The sequence below is a fragment of the Calidris pugnax genome, unplaced genomic scaffold, assembly GCF_001431845.1.
Source record: "Calidris pugnax isolate Ruff unplaced genomic scaffold, ASM143184v1 scaffold14, whole genome shotgun sequence".
NCBI lineage: Eukaryota > Metazoa > Chordata > Aves > Charadriiformes > Scolopacidae > Calidris > Calidris pugnax.
The window spans coordinates 5127214-5148444 of NW_015090793.1; the positions used below are offsets into that span (position 1 = coordinate 5127214).

At 38.1% G+C, this 21231-nt stretch overlaps 1 protein-coding gene across 1 annotated transcript in view; it reads right to left on the reverse strand.

Moving 5' to 3' along the window:
* DOK7 (docking protein 7) overlaps positions 1-21231 on the reverse strand; it is a 66630-nt gene that overhangs the window by 17013 nt on the left and 28386 nt on the right. The window contains exon 8 of the mRNA XM_014966666.1: positions 814-856. Within this exon, the coding sequence (XP_014822152.1) occupies positions 814-856 (43 nt within the window). The remainder of the gene's footprint in view (positions 1-813; positions 857-21231) is intronic.

Sequence of the window (21231 nt, forward strand, 5' to 3'; positions counted from 1 at the left end):
TCTACTGGAAGCAGGCAACCTGATAATTTAATGAATTTACTGAATTATCAGGTAAATAGATTAACAAATATAAATACGTTTAAGGCATTAAATAACTTCTTTGCACATATCTCTCAAAGGAAAAAGATGGAGACAGTACAAAAAACCAAAGGCTTACAAAATGTTTTCTAAGTAATGTGATGATACAAAAGGTGCCAGAGCACTTTGGCCACACCAAACAGAGACCTCCAGAGAACCAACACATTCTACTGAGGGGCAGATTTACAATGCAAAGACAGTCAGTGTGTTACCTTTGCCTAAATAAAATTTTTCCAGGCCAGATAACTCAGCTTCCTCCCTTTACTGATTTTGTCTGTTGGTCAGTGGAACCACTGACACGAGTGAAGTGTCTCCATGTTGCCTCTGGTAAGGAAGCATTCTCGTGTTTTTGTGTTTTATAGAAAACTGTGTGTACACAACATATAAATCAAGTTTCCACTCGGTGTTAATATAGCCTAAAAAGAACACTTCCTCGACATTCTTCAACTAGGTAAATAAAGCACTAAACAACTTTATACAGAAACTGACAACTTTGCACCTCTTTAGATTACAAAAGGAAGGGAAAACAAATACTTTAATCTTTGCAACCAAAGATGCTACAAATTACAATGTATTGCATAATATTCAGTCATGAATTGCAGCAGCAAAACCACCCACAAACAGGATACCTCTCAATACAGCCTCTAGTTCTGCTTCCATAAATCTGTTTCTCTCGCCACAATTTGAGACTTAAGCATTATTCTTTAACAAAGCAAATAACTAAAAGGCTCCTACCTGGTATAGCTGGTAAGACTCCAGACTGCAATATTGCTGTTCCCTAAAGAAAACAGAAAATTTTACAATGAAAGATCTGCACAAGAAACAGAAACTTTGCAAAATATAGGAAGAATGACAGAGAAATCACTTCACCATCACAAAAACCTAATATGTTGTTTTAAAATCCAGAACAGATGCAAAGGTGTTCAGACCTAAAGGTATTCAGAACACGCGTAAGTTGCAAAACTTTTGTGTACCTTAGTAAAGACTGACAAGCTTGACTTTGGGTGCTTTGCAACAACAATAGCAGGTACAGTGAAGCTTGGCACTATTGAATCAGTTTTGAATCAAACACCAAAAAGCAAGGAAATTTAATATTCAGAGGCAGATGAGACCAAGTCGGAGTAACATATGTAAATCACGGCTATGCCTATATTTGCTTAAAATAGTAGGTGTTATCAACAGACCAAAGCCTGGTGTGCTTCTGACTCAGGTCCATAAAACTGAAGTATTTTATCCTCGAATTCAGAATGGCTGCAAATCACACCTGTGACATCAGAGTCTTTCTAGAAAAACTTTGTGCTATCTCAGATGCTTCACATGCTCATCCTGGGCAGGTACGATGGCAGTGAGGGCACAGGAAAGCAGCCAGGCATAGAGCACCAGTACCCATTCACACTTAAGAGTGTTCCAACACATGCTGGCAGGCCAGGTTTCTCCCCAGCTATTCTATCTATGCCAATCAAAGACGATCTGGAGGACACTCCGGTGCTTCCATCTCCAGATGGTATCAAGGCCACGCCTGCACTGCAACATCAAGTCAGTCTGGTCTGTGCTACTGACCACCACCCTGCCAAAGAGATCTCTTACATTTCTGTGACCTTGTAGAGAACAAGAATTCATCATCATTATTCCTTTTTTTTTTTTTTCTATAAATAAATGTGTATTCTGGACTTTGAAGTGGAAAACCACTATATACTTTCTTAGAAAGTGGTGGCTTTTCAGACATACTCAGGATTTTACATATACTTTACACATATCTTCCCCCCTACACTGGCTCTATGCTGCCTTCCCAAAATTTCTCAACTGAAAACAAAACAGATTATTTACTTACTATCCATATAGAAGTTCAAATCATACTAATTTCTGCACAAGATTTTGATAAAGCAAACACATTAAGACATAAAGCTCATTAGAAATGACCATAATGAAAAACTGCCAGAGCTATCATCTAGATCCAACTTCAGTTGAAGTAAGTGGAAAGGCTTTTTGTGCTTTTGATGGACCTTGTAATGAACCAGAAAAAGATTAGAAAAGATTACACTGATTCAGCCAATAAAATATACACCCAAAGAGTTTGATTGGAAAAATTGGGGTAGGGGATGATGTAAGGTTTTTTAAAATACAATTTTGAAATCTACAACTCAGAACAGCTTTCAACAGTGGAATAATGCAGGGCATAAGGGAAGTTTCTGCCTGATCCTATTGCAAACACGGAATCTACAGCTTCAGTATTTACTTGAGCTTTTATGCTAGCTGAATATTTTAAAATATGAAACACTGAATTTGAGCAACTGTTTTAGAGTAGAAGAGAGGTGGAGGAAATCAAAAATATGGTCAAGATTTCATTTCTGAAACAGAAAAAATATCCCACAGCATTTCAGAAAAAAAGAGCATTTTGTTAATTTAACCATAGTGGATGTTATTTGTTTCTATAGTTACTGTGTGTCACCACAGAAGTTGCTGCTTTCATTTGGGGAGTATGCAGAAGTATCTGCACCGATCGAGGACAAATGACTTCAGAGCATTATGAGCATTATTCTGTATATTGAGCAATATGTGTATGTGCAATATCCTGTATAACAATATTTTCCCATTACAATAGCACTTCTATCAATTTTTTGTCACTATTATTTATAGCAGACTTGAAAAATACTTTTTTCCTGCTCCCAGTATCATTTTAGGGGTTTACTAATACAGAATATCAAAAAATAATTTCCCTGACTTTGGTTATGTCTGTGGATGTGAAGCAGATTGTGCTGCCTCTGAAAGTCACATCTGCTAGCTTACTTAATGGAAGAGAAAGTGGCAGACTGCAGTGTTGAAGCGCATAGAAGTCAAATCTTGCTAATGAGAAAGGATCTCACAACTTTCTGGCAACTTTTTTTCTTTTAAAAAAAAAAGCTTTTTGCTTTTTTTTTTTTTTTTTAGTTTGTGAGGTGTTGGGGGTGAACTCTATGTTACTTAGTTCACAAAGTCAATCAAAAATTGTTTTGTGAAGGAGAAAAAAAATTCCTTTATCTTCCTCACCTTTGCCTCTAGATTCATTAATCTGCACAGCCTTGCTGTCATTCAAGGCACGGCCTGATGCATGAAACTAGATAGCAAGTTGGAAAAATATTTTTAACTCTCTTTCCATAAATGCAGTACGTATCAGAATATCTTACATTATGGCAAAAACATGAATAGAAATAAAGTGGAGAAAACAGAAACCCTGAAAGGAAAGTTCTTTGGAGAAAGAGTGGCATTTTGGTTGATTATAGATAATCTCCCAGAGAGGAGTCCTCTTTCGTCATTACAGATGTTACAAGCAACAGTAATGCAAAGAAACAAAGAATAAATGGAATATTTTTGTAATTATTGGTTTTCTTCTCAGCTTACAACAAAGTTATTAGCAAAATGGCATATGCTCCTACTTGCTTAACAGCTCTGCTCCCCCTGTAAATTCAAGTTATAACTACTTGATTTACTTGCAAATTAAGTTTTGCTAATTTTCCCTCCTCTCAGTGTTGCACAAGTATAGCACCTCTGCAAGAATGGGGATTAAAAAGTAGGCAATGCTGAACTGTTAAAAACATTTAAGTCACAGAAACTTCGGTTTTGGTGATGTGCTGCTTAATGCAAGCTAAAATCAATTAGCAGGGCTTTTTGACCTCTGAATGTGAGTAAGAATTCAAACTGCCTTTGCAAATGCCTGCGCATCATATATGACACAGAAATAACTGAAAATTAGATCATTTTGTTTACATAGGTACAGTTTGTTCAACAATGGAGTCTTATTTCATACCTGGAATGCCTTGTTACTCTTACAAAATAAATTCTAGAAAGTTTTTCATAAAAATGTACAAATTTGGTAAGATGGAAAAATCATAAAGGCTACACAGGTAATATCAAATAAATATACTTTCAAAGCCATTATTAGATTAGAGTATATATGACAAAGGAAGATGCAAAAAAGCAAACAGAATTTAGATGTGTTAAATCACATCAGATGGGGGACTGATAAAATATCACTGAAATTATAGTGAATAGATAAACAACAAATAACTAAAAGAATCGTGATTAGATTAGAAAAAATATTTAAGAATAAAAAAAATTGTTATCAAGTGATTTTTACAGACTATAAGATTGTTGTCTTTATTTCCATTTTAATATGTCATATTCTATTATTTCTGCATCTCGAGACCTGCTGCAATCCTTTGCAAGAGGGAAATTTCACTAACTTATAGTAGCTACGGCTAAGGCAACTCAGTAGAAAGAATGGCATCGGAGACCTAAAAGCTATCTTTTTTAATTCTACAAAACTCAGACAGAACATGCTTTTGTTGGTAAGAGAAATTTTTGAAATTATTATGGCATAATATCCGAATGCAAATGCATGGTTTTCAAATGAAAAGTATGATACGTATCTCAATATGATTACACCAAAGATGAAAAGGGAGAGTGACCTCACTCAAATAATATGCTTTGGTTATGCCTGCTATGATATTCAGACAATAACTAATAAAGTGAGTGTCTAAATCCTGCATCTCATAATATTACTCATAAATACAAGTCAAATATCTTTCTAAGGTAGTTTCTTTTATCTGTGACCCAAGAGCTGAGAGCTGCAGGGTGTGATGCATGGCTGTTAGTTCAAACAACCTCACCACTACAACACCCACAGTAAACGGATATGTACCACTTGTATATCACACATCATGAACTACATGTCCAGGGCTATTTTAACTCTGGTAGTGATCTGGCTGCTGTCAGATGACATTCATTTTTGATGTTCTGCTTCCAAATATCTTGGGTAGGGTTCAATGAGACGTTAGGAGAACCCACTAGTTTGATATGCTGTATCATTATTCATAGATTAGCTCTGTTGCCCTAAACAGCTGAACAGAACCTAAGCCCTGGCATTTATTTCTGTGTGTGCAAATAACCATCATAGTACACAATCTTTTTTACAATCAAAATGAGATTATTTGCCCCCCTTCCCCCGTGTATATTTGGTATATCTTTGTCTTTCTCTCCCTCCTTTTTTTTTAAGTTTCATTTTATTTCATTCAAAGCTTCACTCACTTTCAATTTCACTAAATATATGATTTACCAGATCAGTTCTCATTTAAAAAATTACCAGACACAAATACTGTCTTACTGACAAAAAGCAATATGTCTGCCTTTCTCTATATACCCAAATCACTTCTCATGGACTACATACCAAATTCTGCTCTGATGCTGCTAATGGGAGTTTTAGTCTTTAGACACAAGATCAGCCCCAAAGTCCAAATCTTCCAGTGTAAACTCCAATGCAAGGAACAAAGATTAATGTAATGTACCCAATTTCATATTGTTGGAAGCCAGATTCGTAGTGACAAGAGGCATCACAACTGCTCTTTAAGCTCCTCTCTGTGCTGTAAAAAAGGAGCCAGGAACTTACAAGTCAGATAGACAGAAAAAAAATGAAGGAAAATATTGCCTTAAGGCTAAACTCTCCCATTACTGGCTCTAAGGGTAGGAACACTTAGATAGCTGTTCCATATAAAACATGTATTTTCAAAGAATCAAAACATTTTTGTTTCATATTTTTCCTCCTAAAAAGGAGGAAACCACACTTCCAAGAAAAAGTAGACCAGCTTCTGTAGATTGTAATGCTGAGCTGGGCTCCATCATCACTGGCAAGAGAAATGAAATGCCATTTGTCTGATAACTGTCGACATTTCAGACACACCTCATCAGTCACAGCCTGTGTCATTCCTTTTGTGTATCTTTAGAAATAAAGCTTTTCTTTCAGCTCATCTAAGTTTGGCAGCTTTTTATAGCTCCATTATTCTGAATCTAGCAAGAGTTAGATGTTCGGATTTTTAGGTGTCATTAGCTTTAGTCTAAGCACATCTATGGAGTTTTGTCCCAATCTGTGACCTCAGACTGGAAGAAGAAAGGCTCAGCATAAATGCGGGGGTCCCAGATTCTTCTTGTTATGAAAGTGGAATTCATACTCAACAGTAATAAAAAGCAAACTGAGATTTTTATTCAGCACATACCAAACATGCACCCATAAACAGGGAGGATGGACTGCAACATTGGTCAGCTGCTTAATTGTCATGGAGATTATCTAGATTTTTTCTTCCTCTCCCACCCCTGATTTTAAACCTATTGTGCAGTACCAAGACCATGTAAAACATACAGTTTTTCAAGAGAAATCCATCAAAATCATGACTTTAAATCCAGAGGATTGTTCCTTAGAAGTGGAAACTGTGAAGCAGACTTCTTAGCAGTGAACAAAGACTCTCATGCCTGCGGTATGTGGCTGGTGGCCCTTCATCACAATCCCTCTGACTGCTTCACGTAGTTTGTGTAGAGGGAGGCAGCAGATTACAGTAATATTACATCGTTTGTGACAATAGCATCTTGAACTGTCAGCAACTTCACAAAGAAGCAAAGGACACAGTGAGAAACTCTGAATGAAGATTTTGAAATTTGTATCACAAAAATAGGAAAGTGTCAATTGCTTTTAGAAAATGGAAAAGATAAAGTCTGGGACATGTCCAAAGTTCTGCAAAGCTAAGGTATTTCTGCAAAAAGAAATCAGTCCCTAATGAAAGTGACACCTAAGGTACCTTCCTTACAAGGATTAAAAGACTATGATTCTTGGAGCAAGTCACCAGAAAACTTCAGATCTGGAATGCTTAGGCTGCCACAGGGGAAAAAAGAGTTCCCAGGAAAGGTCGATAAATACAGACACATGGAGCAAACTTTAAAGGTCATCTGCTTTGATGGGCTGGTTCACAATGCCCAGCACTTGATCAAGTTTTGAACAAAAGATACAAAATTATTAAACTCTACAATCATCCCTAACAACTCCAAATGAAACAGAAACTTCTGTCTGTGGCATGCTTCAGGTGCAGGGCTCCAGTTTCAGCTGCAAAGTTCTGATTACTCAACTTCATCTGTCGCAAGCCAACTGTCGGCTTACAGAAAGATTGCTGAAGTCAGTTCAGAAACATCTCAGTTTGCTCAGCCAAGCCCAAACATTAGCTATACTCTGAAGCACGAAGCTGGCGATTTCAGTGGCACTGGCACGCTGTGTTCTGTGTCACATTAAAATACGCCTCCTAAAACCTGTGGGATAATCACAGCTCACCTCATCCACAAGTTAAAGGTGTTGTTTAAACAAGAGATGAGAAAGAACAAAAAGTATTGTTTAGTTCTAGTCCAGATTTGTGTACCCATCTTCTCTCCCTCATGTTTTTACAGAAGAACTCTTCAGTTGTGATTCTGATATGCTTCTGTTGAGAGGGGCCTTCTGCTTCGTGCTGTGGTCTTGCCAGCCACCCACAGCCATGAGCCACTTGTCACACAATCCAGATATGGCCATTGGCATCAGAATATGACCATTAGCTCTGAAAATGACACACCTTCCCTTTAGCATACTCTGAAACTGGCCACCCATGGGAGAGAAAGAAAAGCTGGACTGAGTCCTCTGCCACGGCTACCGAAAAAGCCAGTGCCTGGATCCAGCTTCCCAGCCTCCACCCTGAGATAAAGGCCATCTCCAGCTGCCAGCGAGCAGCAGCCCTGAAATTCAGACGGTGGGAGCCTGGGTTGCAATGCCGAACGGTCAAATTTCAAGCTGTGCTACTGATAATATATGGGCATGGGAAAGCTGACACAGCAACAAGGCTCATGATTTGCTCTTGTCTTTTGCTTTTCAAAACCAGCCCTAGAATTGCTACATACCGAAGAGTCACGCGAGGAGTGTGCTGAACAACTGGACTGTAATGCAATTACATGGCCACATATCATTTTTTTCCAGGGGACATCTGCCTCATTCACTGCACGAGAGGGACACATGTGTGGGTAAAATCAAGACGGCATTGAGCAACTGTAAATCTGTCAATTCCTTAACAGTGAAGGGCTTAACTTTTCAACCTAAATAACATCCTTTTAACATCACTCACATATCTCATTATGTACAAAAGTATTCAGACAGAATTCTAGAGGAAACAGCTATGCAATACCATCCAATGCATAGAAAATATCTGGTGTAAACACGCCAGTGAAGTCTGTGGCTTTTTCCAGGCACTACTACAAGTCAAGTTTGCATACTTGCAAGACAAAAAACCAAGTCAAGAGCACGTACAGCTTCCCCAAAGCAATAACACTCGCATCAAGGGGAAAGCAAAGTCTGAAGGCACACAACACCAAACCATCATACATTCTCCTACCACCAATAACAGCTAGACAGCTTGTAGTCACAGAGAAATGCCCAAAAAGAACTTAAGAAACATAAATAAAGTTCTATTATTATAAAAAATAAAGACACTCTGCCACCTCCCTCAAACACAGGTCTTGGTTTTGTCTTACAGTTTTTCAAACTAATTTCATAAGGTTTGAGTTTCTTGTGGCTCTTCAAAAAATTGGTATGATGGTTCCAGGTGAAAAAATATTACTAAATACTTCCATGATTTTGAGAGTCTGGCTTACTTAACCACAGGTAAAAATCAGAAGCGCTGGTTTCTATACAGGTAGAAGCACTTCATTATGTCATTGATGTTTTAAAAGCACAGATACAGCGACAAGCTGCAGAGAGAGATACTGCAGCAGCAAACCCTCTAGGTAGAGCGGCATGAACAAGTCAAATGAAAAGGTGGACACTAGTCATCATGAATATTGCTGAATGGATGATCTCATCTAAGCTTCCTGACAGACCCCACTGCACAAAGACACTGGAGCATGATCAGAACACTGAACACTCCCAGTTCATGACACAAGAGGACTTTCATAGCAGAAGCCAGGACTAGGCGGAGGAATTCAGCCAGCCGGTAGAAATGGCTAATCCAGACACAGCAAATTGCCTCTGAGACCAATTTTGATTCGATATCTATGATAAATACAGATGGCCAGAACTGGTACAGGAGTGAAAAGGCACGAACTATAAAAACTATTCTTCACGAAAAATAAAAACTCCATATGCAAATGTCATAGGGTAGATTTGCCAAGCTTGACAGCTGGGGCACAGCATCTCCTAATTTCAGAGCACAGAACCCTGAACAAATACACCTGTGAATTGATGCATAATAAAATGTATTAACATCAGCCTTCACTGCCTCATCGTTCACCAGATGTGTCTCATAACAATCATTCTGCCATTCAGGACATGTAAGACTACTTACACAACTGCCATTAGAATAAACCATCAAATACACTCAGTTCAGAAATGATGACTTCTTTTTCTCCAACTACGAGATCTAAGAACCAAGGCAGATACTTCTAATCTAAAGTTTAGCATATTGTACATTCTTAGGGCCAAAGTAAAGACGGCCAATTCTTCCAGGTAGTAAGAATCAGCTACATTGTTCCCCCAACTCCTCAGTTGAGCTGTCACGATTTACAGTGGCAGAAGTTCTATTCTGAAATTTCATGAAAAGAAACGATTTTTCGTTTAAGTGTAAGGCGCCCAGATTTTCTGATTCAAGGTAATGTTCAACTTCTTAGAGAGGTTTTCATAGCAACATCACATTCCCTTTTCCCCTTTTCAGAGCCTTTATCAGTTAGGTTCCTGTTAGTTAAACCACCTCTCCTAAGGTATGCACAGAAACTCCAGCTGTAATGATTAAGCAAAAGAGGTCAAATACTCATTTATCCTGACTTTTAAAGGTTCAGCAGTGCACCCACAGCATTGCCTTAACCATTCTCTTTTTCACAGGTGAACATGAGTGCTGTTATTCAGCATGCACCTGAATAATAGTGTATACAGTAGCTTTAGCCATGCAAAAAGACAGGATGTGTTTCTCTTTTAGAAGTGGTAAGGCCTTTATGAATAGATAGATGTTTGTGAACAATAAAAATCAACAGTAATTACAATAGGTTATATATTTGTATTCTTATAGAAAGACAGTAAAATTGCAGGCATCTGGTCCTACAGCTGAATATTAACACGACAAGAAGATTATTTGAAACTGGATTCAGTTCTGATAACTGAGGAGAAAACATCTTTCCTATTCACGCCAAAAAATGAGTTCCTTTTCCTTTCTTTCTTTTTTTTTTTTTTTTTTAATACAGACTGGCACTTCTGAACTCCTTTCAAGTGCAATGGAAATGAAGTAATGTACACAAAGTCAAAGAGGCTTCAGTTCCATATGTTCTGGTTTATATTCCAATTTCCAACAGGGGGTAGCATTACACTACTACAAGAACATTTGATATTTGAAATACACTCAGTTTCCCCATATTTCCTAGTCTTCCTTGTACAATAGATCTGTTAATTTCCACTCACTCTGCACCAGGTGAAAACCACTCAAGGCAGAGACTCCAGCACCACTGAAAATAAGGCTCAGATGGGGTCCAAACCAGTATAAATAACAGCAGACTAGACTCTGCTGTGCAGATAATAAGCAGCGTGGTGTTCACATCTCTGCTTGCTCAGCACATAAAAGGAATAGAAGAGGCAAGACTGGATAGAGGATGCACATAGCCTGGATGCGACACCTCAAGTGATCCATTTCTTTTGTATTTTAAAGTTCACAAGACAATCTGTGCCACCACTGAGCATCTCAGTACTGCAGAAACACCTGTGAAATTTGGAGGGCTTGCCAAATGAGAATTGCTGTTCTACATTTTCTTAGAGTAGCACATCCCAGTAGAAACAAGAGTTCCACTGCATTAGCAGCGTTAGCCCATTTCAAGATTTTGAAAGTCAATACAAAAATAATGTTTAGCAGGAAGTTTGGAGACACAGAAAATAAATTAAAAGGACAATCATTAACACACACACACGTATCCTTGCTCTCTTCATTAGCAAAGGAGTGTTTTATGGCAAATTTACACCAGAAGAGACATCTAAGAAAAAAGGTCCAATAATTCATTCCTTTCTTGACACTGAGATATTCCTTCCCTGATCAGGAAAGGGGATGAGCTTCAGCCAATATATATATGAGAAATTTTACACTTTTAATGAAAAATAGCTCTTATGCCACTGCACTGAGAAGCATCCTAATTTATCACAACTATTCTTTTCAAAAAGTTTCTGATTAACAGAAAATTAATTCTACCAATTTTATAAAATTCCATAAAGTATCCCTTTCACTCAAGTTTTCTCCTTGTAATAAGACTTTAAATCCAAGTCATCTATTGATGAAGAAAAGGGAAATTTTTTTTGCAAATAAAGAGTTTAACTACATCTGTACAGGTACAGTGACAAACAGTAAATAGAGAAGGTCTCAAATGTGAAAATATGTCAAAAGATGGAAAAGTGAAATCTTGGGTGTTAAAGACAAATTAAACCAACCTCTAAAAATTTTTAGAGATGTAGGAAGTTTAATGTAAACTGTAATTACCATTATGAAATGCTCAACCAGGGATTGCCCTAAGAAAAGTCTGTTCCATCTTCTGCTTCCCCCAAGGAGTGTTGTTCCACAGTGAGAGCTTAGCTTGTGCTTGCACTAAAAATACACTTGGGCCTGTTTTGTAGCTGATGGAGCTATGCCAATTTACATTAGACTAGTTATTTGATTCCTTCCTTCCAGCCCATTCCACATAAAGACATGAAGAAAAGAACCCTTGTTACAAGTGCTCCACACAAAAAGAGAATGAGATTGGGCTTAGTTATGAGCCTATGAAGAATAAAAATGAAAGCCTTACAGTATCATTTTAACATTCATTTTCTTTTTTCAACTTCACATTACAGCTAAAGTTAGTCAACTTCTCCCAGAAAAAAAATTAACAAGATAATCAATGACCATCATTAGAATGAAATGGATTGAACCAGAAGGTCAAATATGGGAGAGAAAGCTCAAAATAGTAAGATTAAGACAAGTGTTTTCCTTTATCCCCAACCCATCACTGAAATTATGGTTTGTCAAAGGTAATGAAACTATAATTAAGCTGTACAGCTTCAAAGGATACAGATACTTAACTATGCATGGGGGCTGCTCACAGGCTTCTCCTATATTGGAGAGCACTGATATAAATTATTAGGTATAATTATTTCTGTAGTTTTCCAAAGCTTTCTGTAGCAGTTATCTCCATAGCATGTACGTTCTGCTTGACTTTGTGTCTCGAGGAATGAGATGAATTGGCAAACTTCATCTGGAAATGTTTTCCTAGTGCTACAGAGGATTCAAGTATACAGTTACCAGCCCTGATATAGCCCACTTAACACTTCTCTGTCCTTGTAATAAACCAGATCTGGAAAAGGTTTATATTTCCTTAATATTTTCCGGGCTCAAATTTCTTGTACATTCAAAATTGCTTCCAATCAGCATTGAATTAGCAGAGGATTCCACAGAATCCAGACTACTGCAGAGGATGTGGGTAGGGGAGAAGGAACACAGCCAGAGTTCATGTCCCACTGATTCCCAGCTGTTGAAACAGTCATTTCAGCTGATTGACAGCTGGCTGCTGCAGTTTATACCGTGAATAGCCCAATATCCTCATGTGAAAAGACTTAGGAGCGCAAAGTCAAATTTAAAACCCCTTTTCTTTGGGGTTTTAAATTTGGACTTATGTGGGGTTGAACCACTTCAGAGAAAGTCTCAAGGACTGCTTTCTCTCATCTACCCTGCTTTAGGAAAGGAAATATGGAAATACATAAAAAATCACACCAGGGAAGACATACAAGCAGAGCTTATATGCAGTAAAGGCACTTTACTGCAGCCTAGAACCTGCATGCAAGAATCTGTTATTCACTAACCCCATCCTGGCTGTCATTTATCACATGGATCACATTAAGAACCACTTGGTTTTGATCTTAACATCCCCATCCTACCCAAGGAAGCTCAGCCTAATGTCTATACACACACAAAAATTACAGGTTACAGACAAATTGAGGCATCAGACTTCACTGGAGCTGAAGTAGAGAGGATGGAAAAGAAGCAGTAACTCCATACAGCATTTTTCCCCCCACATCTGTTCAAACCCATGGGTTGAATTACTCCCTGAAGCAAGTTATAGTTTTTCAAGGGACCCTTCAACAGTCATTAGCATGTCATTACTATGCTAGCTGGCTAGCTGGCCAGAATGCAAGGAGGACCTTCCCTCCACAATGTCATTTAGGAATGGAACAGAACAGGCTGTATGCAACCAGTTAAAAGTAAGGTAAAGAGCATCTTTTACACCATAAAAAAGATTAGCTCGGTTGCTCAGGCACAGTAACTTCAAGGTTTTGTTGTGATACCATGGTTCTGACCCAGAGTTCCTACACTTCGAGCTGAGTTTAGCCAGCACAAAAGAAACTCAACAGTAAGTATCTACTTACTTTAGATTGGACAGTTGACTAGCTGAAATGCTTAACTGCAGATCCTCAGAAAGCTTGAATTGCTCCAGAAGTTCCCTGTGGTCATTTGCTCTCACACCTCTTACTGGGGAAGAGCTCAGTTTTACCTAATCCCTAATTCAGGCAAAATGGATTTTTACTTCAAAAAAACAAACAAAAAAAATATTGCATCAAGGAAACTTGCAAAATTAAATTTAATACAATATGCCTCTCCATAAGAATTTAAGAAAAGAATACATGAAGAAAACAATACAATTATACTTTTCTTCCTCTGCTGTTACAACTTGGCTTTAATTTCGGTCATATCCTCAAGCACGTCTTGATATCTTCCTTCTTTCTCAGTGCTAAAAAACTGCTCAACCCTCCAGCTAACCTCATGTTTAGAAAGAACTGGTTTTCAACTGCCATGTCCTCAGTTGTACACTTTCTGTATCAGCCGAACATTAGTAACTTATTTCCAGTAACTCTGCAATTCTTGAAAGACACAATTCTTCAAGCTCAATTTCTCACACACACACACAAAAAACTCTGTTGAAATAATGTATTCAGTGCCACTGCTCTGTGATCTTTCATTAAATAGAAAATGGCTTTGAACTATTTGTTGAAGTTATAAAAATTAGTGATAGACGTCCCAGCATTTAAAAAAAAAATAATTGTAGAGCACCTGCTCCATCCTGAGAGGTTAATTTTCTTCTTTAGTAACTCTTATTAATGAGTCAACAGCTCACTGAAAAGGCAAACAACTTTCTCTCTCTCCCTGCAGCCTGGAAAACATCACATTTAATATAATCTTTAGCACATGAATAGAATTGTCCATATCCAAAGTACTGTAGAAACACCATCCCATCAATCCTGACAGTAACCCTGGGAAGTAAACATTATCCAGATACAAGTTATACAACTAAATAGACTGAGGTAAGGTGGTCAGAGCCACAATAATAAAACCATAACACAAAATTCCTAAATCAGTCCAAATCTCAAGCTTCTTACCTCTCTTGCACACCCTGGGATTCCCCTTGGATTTAAAGTGAGACATTGTCATCTGCACTTTGCCATCACAAATCCCTGCCAGGAGTCTGCATTAGACAATTAGTTTTATAGCACACCATGCAGGTTTGCAAAATGCATCCAACACTAAGCCAGGCAGGACAAAAACACCAAAGTTTAGTATGGATTTCTTCTGCAGTTCCTGAGGTCCAGAGCATACAACCCCACTCTTCTAGTCTCTGCTATGCGGACTTTTGCAGAACTGCCTTTCTTTTCTTCTCTAGACATGTTCCTTAGCATTTCAGCAGAAGCATAATAAAGCGATACATAAAATTGTAGGCAACTTTTCAGTCCTCTCATCTACTCACAGGGAGCTGCTGTCAGCCCTCCAGACATCCCATCCAAATTATTGTTATCCTACTGACACTCACCAATTTCTTCTGAGACATGCAATTACTTTGATATCAGTGACTGTTAATCAAAATAAAATATTTTCTGCATAGCCTTCTTTAATCCATGATTTTAAAAATATAAAGTTGGTAGACATTACAAACATTTTGCAAGTCATGGAACTGAGGGTTTTTTAAGGTAACTTTGTTTGTGGTCTTGCAGGAGAGAAACAGCATGGGAATCAATCCTAGGAATCTTAATCCAGGGCTGCCACTGGAGTTATTTGCTTCCCTCTGAGTTCAGCTCAATGTAATCCTGCTTTCATAATCTCTTTTTATGGCTTCTTCCTCTGCAGGTACATTCTACTTTCACCTTTTTAGAAAATGAAGATAGAAAGTGCAAACACTTGATAGGATTCTGTAGAATTTTTCCAGAAAGAAATTGATTTCAATTTAGAAAAAAAAGAAGATAGACAGGAAAAAAACCCCTTCCATTTTCTGTTGGCTGTGTTCCAATTGATCTGGTGAGTCTTTTTACAACTGGATCAAAACTAAAAGCCCCATAAACCCTACATTCCAAAGGGAGCAATTTTTTTCCAGCTTTTTATTGTCAGACTCCTCCTCTTTCAAAACATTTCTTTCTCTCTTTTCAGAAGAGCTATTGCTTACAACAGAGGAAGAAGTAGCCATCAGTTGTAGTAATAATAAAAGCTGTTATTCAGCTGATTGTACTTAGGGGAGGAAGTAGATTTTCCCATTTGTTCGTTCTGATGGGTATAAAAGGTCAATATCTATGGTTCATCAATATCTTCACTGGCTCTCTGACAGAAAAGCAATCCAGCAACATTTCTATTGAGTACAGAAGAATTAATTCTGCTGAGCTACATTGTCTACATTCCCTCATGTAGGAAAGTGCTCTCATCTCTTGACATCATTAATCTCATTTCACTTACCACTGCTTCTGTAGCAGGCACTTCTTTTCACTTTACACACCAGAGGCTACCTGTTCCACTTACTGCCTGATCCCGAGAAGTGCCAAGAGATTAATTCTTATCATTCTGAATTCAGATTAGAACCTTTATTCATAATGCTGTAGGGATATTTTCATGGCAGATAGGGAGTATCTTCAGTATTATTTTTTAGATAAGAGGTAAGGCAACTCCTGCAGAGCCAAAAGCAAGTCAGTTCTGCACAGATCTGGTAGGGTTGGCATGTCTTATATTTTATTGTGATGCCTCAAGCCCAAAGTCATACCTATTAAGTGACCTTCTCCTCTTCTTGATCATTTGGAGTGAAGCCTTTGCCAAGACGCATTATAATATTGTACAAAATAGCAGCGGTAAACTGAGAAGAAAAAAAATAATCCTCCTTCCTCTGTGAACTGCTGATAAGCAACATCTCAACACAGTGCATAAGCAGACCCAACAGCACCTTAGTAAGGGGATGGGAGTTAACTCTGTGATGGACGTAGAGTCCTGACCAAAACTAATCAACCTCTAAGCCTGGCACTACACCCCCCTCTTTTACACCCCTTTCTTCTGCCAGTTTCAACTGGAGAACATACTTTTTTTTCCAGTCTTTGAGTTGCACAGTGTTGTGTGCTTCTGTCAGCACAACCAGCTCCAGAAATGACTGCACTTCATTATTAAGGACAGCAATGATCATTGATTTATTTTATTTCAAAAAGATGTTGTGGGGAAATTGGTGTTTTAAAACATGCTTTTGAATCCATGAAAGCGAAAAAAAACCCCACTACTTTATTGTAAAAATTTCAGAGCCTTTTACAGTAAGTGTAATGTAAGTTAAATACCAGATTGCCATATCATTCATTGTCCATTGTAATCACCTCATGTAGTAGTGATACACATTATGGAAGATACACCTAACTGCAGGTTAATACATCACAGTCAAGACTTAAAGAAAAACAATTGGAATTAAATGTTAAAAGACGACAATACAAATGCACATTTTCTTATTCATGCAAAAAGCCAACAGTATCCAGAATCCATCGTCATCAAAGCACACGAGAGCCTCACAAACATACTGTCACTCAGGTCAATAACACTGACGACAGACTTCCAGATTCCTCTGAGGTGCAAACTGTTCCTTTTTATAGTTTTGACAGTGTGTGTGTTGCCTAACTGCCCAGAGGTCTAAGATTAGAGCAGAAATACAAGCAGAAACAGCATTGTAGAAGATGACACGCGCATCCTTCTCAACTGAGAATTTAGACAGCCCATAGCTTTTTTGAGGGTGGCAGGAAGCACAAAATGTTACAGCATCACACATCAATAATGTGAAAAAAAAATATCTTTTAGAAGAGGTGTAAAAGGCATGTAATTACTAATAATCATGTTCCTATACTTTCAGAGAAAGCAGGGAAATAAACACACTACAAGATAAACACATAAGATGTTCAGTCTCATGGGGAAAGAGGTAATGGCTCCAAAAGAAAAAACATAGCTACATTAAAGTCATGTAAAACAATATATTGTGATTTCTTTAGTATCTGTTTTAATACTACATTAGAAAAGTACCTGATTAAAAGCCAAAAAAAACCCCAAAACACATTCTCAGTTACCTAGATGTGGCAGTATAGACTGCAGCCACTATTTCTTGAGACTTACTGCACAAGTTTACACATTATAGGCCTTCTCTTTTACCACTTCCAAAAGCAGAGTCTACAATGAAAGGAGATACACCAGCTAAATTCAGGGTTAAGGGGTTTGCATAGGATTTGGAAGACCAAGGCTATATTCTCAACCCAGGTATACGCTGTTTATGACCTTGATTAAATCAGTCCAGGCAAAAATCACATAACCGACCTCATTATAGGTCATTCTTTAGAGTTCAAGCTCCTTCTCTGCCTGAGGATCTTGCTTCCCTCTACATTTCATCTCTCCCTGGTCTACAAAGCACAATGGAAACACAGATATTCACAGTAGCGCTAGATCTACTCAAAGACTCCGCACTCACAAAAGGTTTCATGTGATTAACAAGCCCTGCAGGGACATGGTGCTGCACGATTAAATATACCGAGTAAAATGCCTGCTCAAGGATCACAGTACAGACGTGCACATGCTTCTCTTAAAGTTGCAATGCAAAATAAAGCCGTCTGTACAGAACACACTAAGAGATCTAAATTTCCTATTAGCTAATCAAAGAACTCCGCACTTAAACAGAGACCCACATCCCCCCAAGGCAGGTACCAGATCTCCCTATATTGTGTAGGGAGTGGTTCTTAGCCACTCAGAGCTGTGGATTCTGCATCCTGACAAAACCCCTAAATTCTTTTGTACATCATGACCACAGCATTCCCGTATCTCTGCTTACTACAGATATGCTGGGTGATACAAAGTTTGAGGCATACAGTTACAGTGGCAGCAAGAACTGTATAAATACCTCACAGAGATTTTGGGTAGACCAACTCCTAATTCAGGACCATTGTCTCCAAGGAGTTTTTGGTATTTTTAAACGATCAACTAAAATAGGTGGCTGAATACCAATACAGGATTGATGACAACAGCCACACAACAGTTTGAAACTTCCTTTTCTCCTCTATCATGGCAAGTTAACTACCAAAGCGGTAATCAAGCCTATATTTCTACACACATAAGAACTCCCACTGACATAAATATGTGTTTAGGGTAAGCTGGAAATACATAAAAGTCATTCCTACTAATAGGCACATTTCGAGCTGTCAACAGTGATTTGCGTATAACACTAAGCAGCGTGAAGAGACAGCCACAATCACTCCATATTAATTCAACTTGCAAGAAGATGAAGGTCAGGGGAAAATAAGCAAAGCAAAACTAAAACCAGTACTTGTCAGATGGAAAAGGACAAAACCAGTTGGAAAATAATTTTATTTTTCAGACTTCTAAGAAAATTTACAAACAATGGCGGTGTAAAAAAAAAAGACACCCTATAAAAAAGGTTGACATCATTTCTCAAACCAGAGCATCAAATGAAGTTACAGAGCAACAAGCGTACAGTGAAATTCTATTCGTCAAATTAGCATTAGCTAAGTAGTTGAAAATGTAATCAGTCTAATAATAAATCTCTACATCTTACTCAGAAATCCCACAACAATCCAACATTCTGAGCTTAAAATATACTTACAATACACAAAGAATTCATCTCTGCAATCATCTATAGCACTGAAATCACCTAGGCAAAAATTACATAGCAAAGGCACACCTTATGAAGTTTGTAAAGAAGGACATCTTGAGCACACTACAGTAACATACAACAGAAAGCAAAACACCCTGCATGCTTGCTTATTAATCCCCAATGTCTAAATAGAAATACAATATAGAAATAACAGAAGCAAATTTAGTGGCTTTCTTCATGCTGGTTCTATTCTTCATCCAGAGTGAAACAGAAAGGCTTCCTTGCCCTATTTTCTGTTTGAACCTTTGCACTTTCCCAGGGTATGTTCTCCCTACGTTCATCATCATCCTTGTCATTAGTGGAGCAGGTGGTTCTTAACCAAGTCAATCCCAATCACGAACCCCACCATGCCTTCCACATATGCATGTCTTCATCCTGCAACCTGTCTCCAACTCGTCACACGCTGAACTCCACCACACTCAGACAACATGCCCAAATCTAACCACGATTTGCCACAAGTTTGCATAAAAGGGAAAAAACAAGCAAATGCTTATATCCTTTATTACTGCTGGAGGCTTTCCTCTATTCAGGTCACTCAGTCACTTTAAATAGCAGGCATTTTAAAACCATCTACACAATTTAATTAACAGCTTAACTTGAAATTGCAAAGGAACTCCAAACACTGGCACACTAAAGCCTTTGGAACGTGAATTTGAATAAATGTGAAAACTTGGTGTCTTATCCACAAATCAGATCCTCCTGGCCCTAACTGCATTTTAAACATAATCTGTTCAGAGCACAAGGAATAAGAATTATTTTTTTTAGTTACAGCATACAGATTGGTACTTTCACTGTATTTATCATGAGAAAAGCCAAAGACAGTGTCCATTAAATACTGCTGAAATAACTCATCTTGATGGTTCAGAACAATGTATCAAAAGGCTACTCTTTTTTCTCAAAAGAAAAAAAAAGAATAGAAAAAGAAAAAAGAATCATGCAATTTAATAAGTCTTCTTTCCCAAATGCTTACCAAATGCTTACAAATAGGTAGGCAAAAAAAAGAAAAAAGATAAGCAGATGAGTATACCTCATGCTAAAACAGGAGTTAGTAAGAGTGTTCCACCAGTGTTTCTCTCACTACTTTTGTCTAAATTGACAATTCCTGACATTCTTGCCAACAGATATTATTAGGGCAACTAGAAACAGCATGAAACCTGAGAGCACTTTGCAATAAAAGATGTGGATGGGTATGTTTTTGGAGTAAACAAGCAGTTAAAGGAGGAGTGACATAAATTAGCCTTTCATAGCTTTGAAGATATACAATAGAATACACACTTTCAGCTTCCTGTCTGCCTCACATGTCCAGGTGAATTTGATAAATTCATGTCTAAAATGACAATTCAAATCACAGAGAAATGTTAGACCACGTGAGATAACTGTACCTGAACTAATTATTTCCTTGCTGCCTATAAAAAAGCCATTTTTGAGATTTCTAATCCCAGAGCAGAGCCCTTCTATGAATCAGTCTGGTGCATTTAGATTAAATGGATTTAGATATTTTTTGTTTCTTTTGCATTTAGATTAGACATTGGGATTTAGATTAGATATTAGGAAGAAATTCTTTATTGGGGAACAGGACAACACTGGAACAGGCTGCCCAGGGAAGTTGTGAAGGCCCCATCCCTGGAAGTGTTCAAGACCAGGCTGGATGGGGCTTTGAGCAACCTGCTCTACTGGGAAGTGTCCCTGCCCATGGCAGGAGTGCTGGAACTTGATGATCTTTAAGGCGCCTTCCAACCCAAACTATTCTAGGATTCTATGATTTTTCCCATCTTCTCTCTAACTACAGGCAGCAGACACAAGAAGGCAGCAGCAGAAACACTGCTGTGTGCACCACTGCCTGCGCTGCAAGAAGAATGGAAGAGGGAGGCTGAATCTCAGGCCCTTGCATCAAGCCAAGCTTTCAGAATTAGGCTAGAGGGCTAGCAAGGGCCTTGGTGTCCATGGCTAGCAAGGATGGTCTTGGAAGAACACTGATCCTCGTGATCAGTGTAGACACAAATTTATAAGACCTATCACACCAGTGCCTCCCTACCTCCCAAATGCTGCAAGAACGTGACAAAGTACTGCCCCAGGTGCCATTACAGAGACTATACAAGCACCTCAGGCAGACAGCATTTTCCAGTTTTCATACACGTGAAGGCAGTCAACAATGCAAATGCATGAAATACCTTGTGAGAAGAAAACAATCCCTCAAGTTCATAATATTTCTTTCATAACGTGTTATACACTCAACCCCCTTTCATGGCAGTGATTTATGTAATCCCACACGTTCAATTAAAATGTATACACTTCAGTGGCAATACTTAATTCCTCAAACAAAAGTCTCTCTAGCTGAATCCCTAC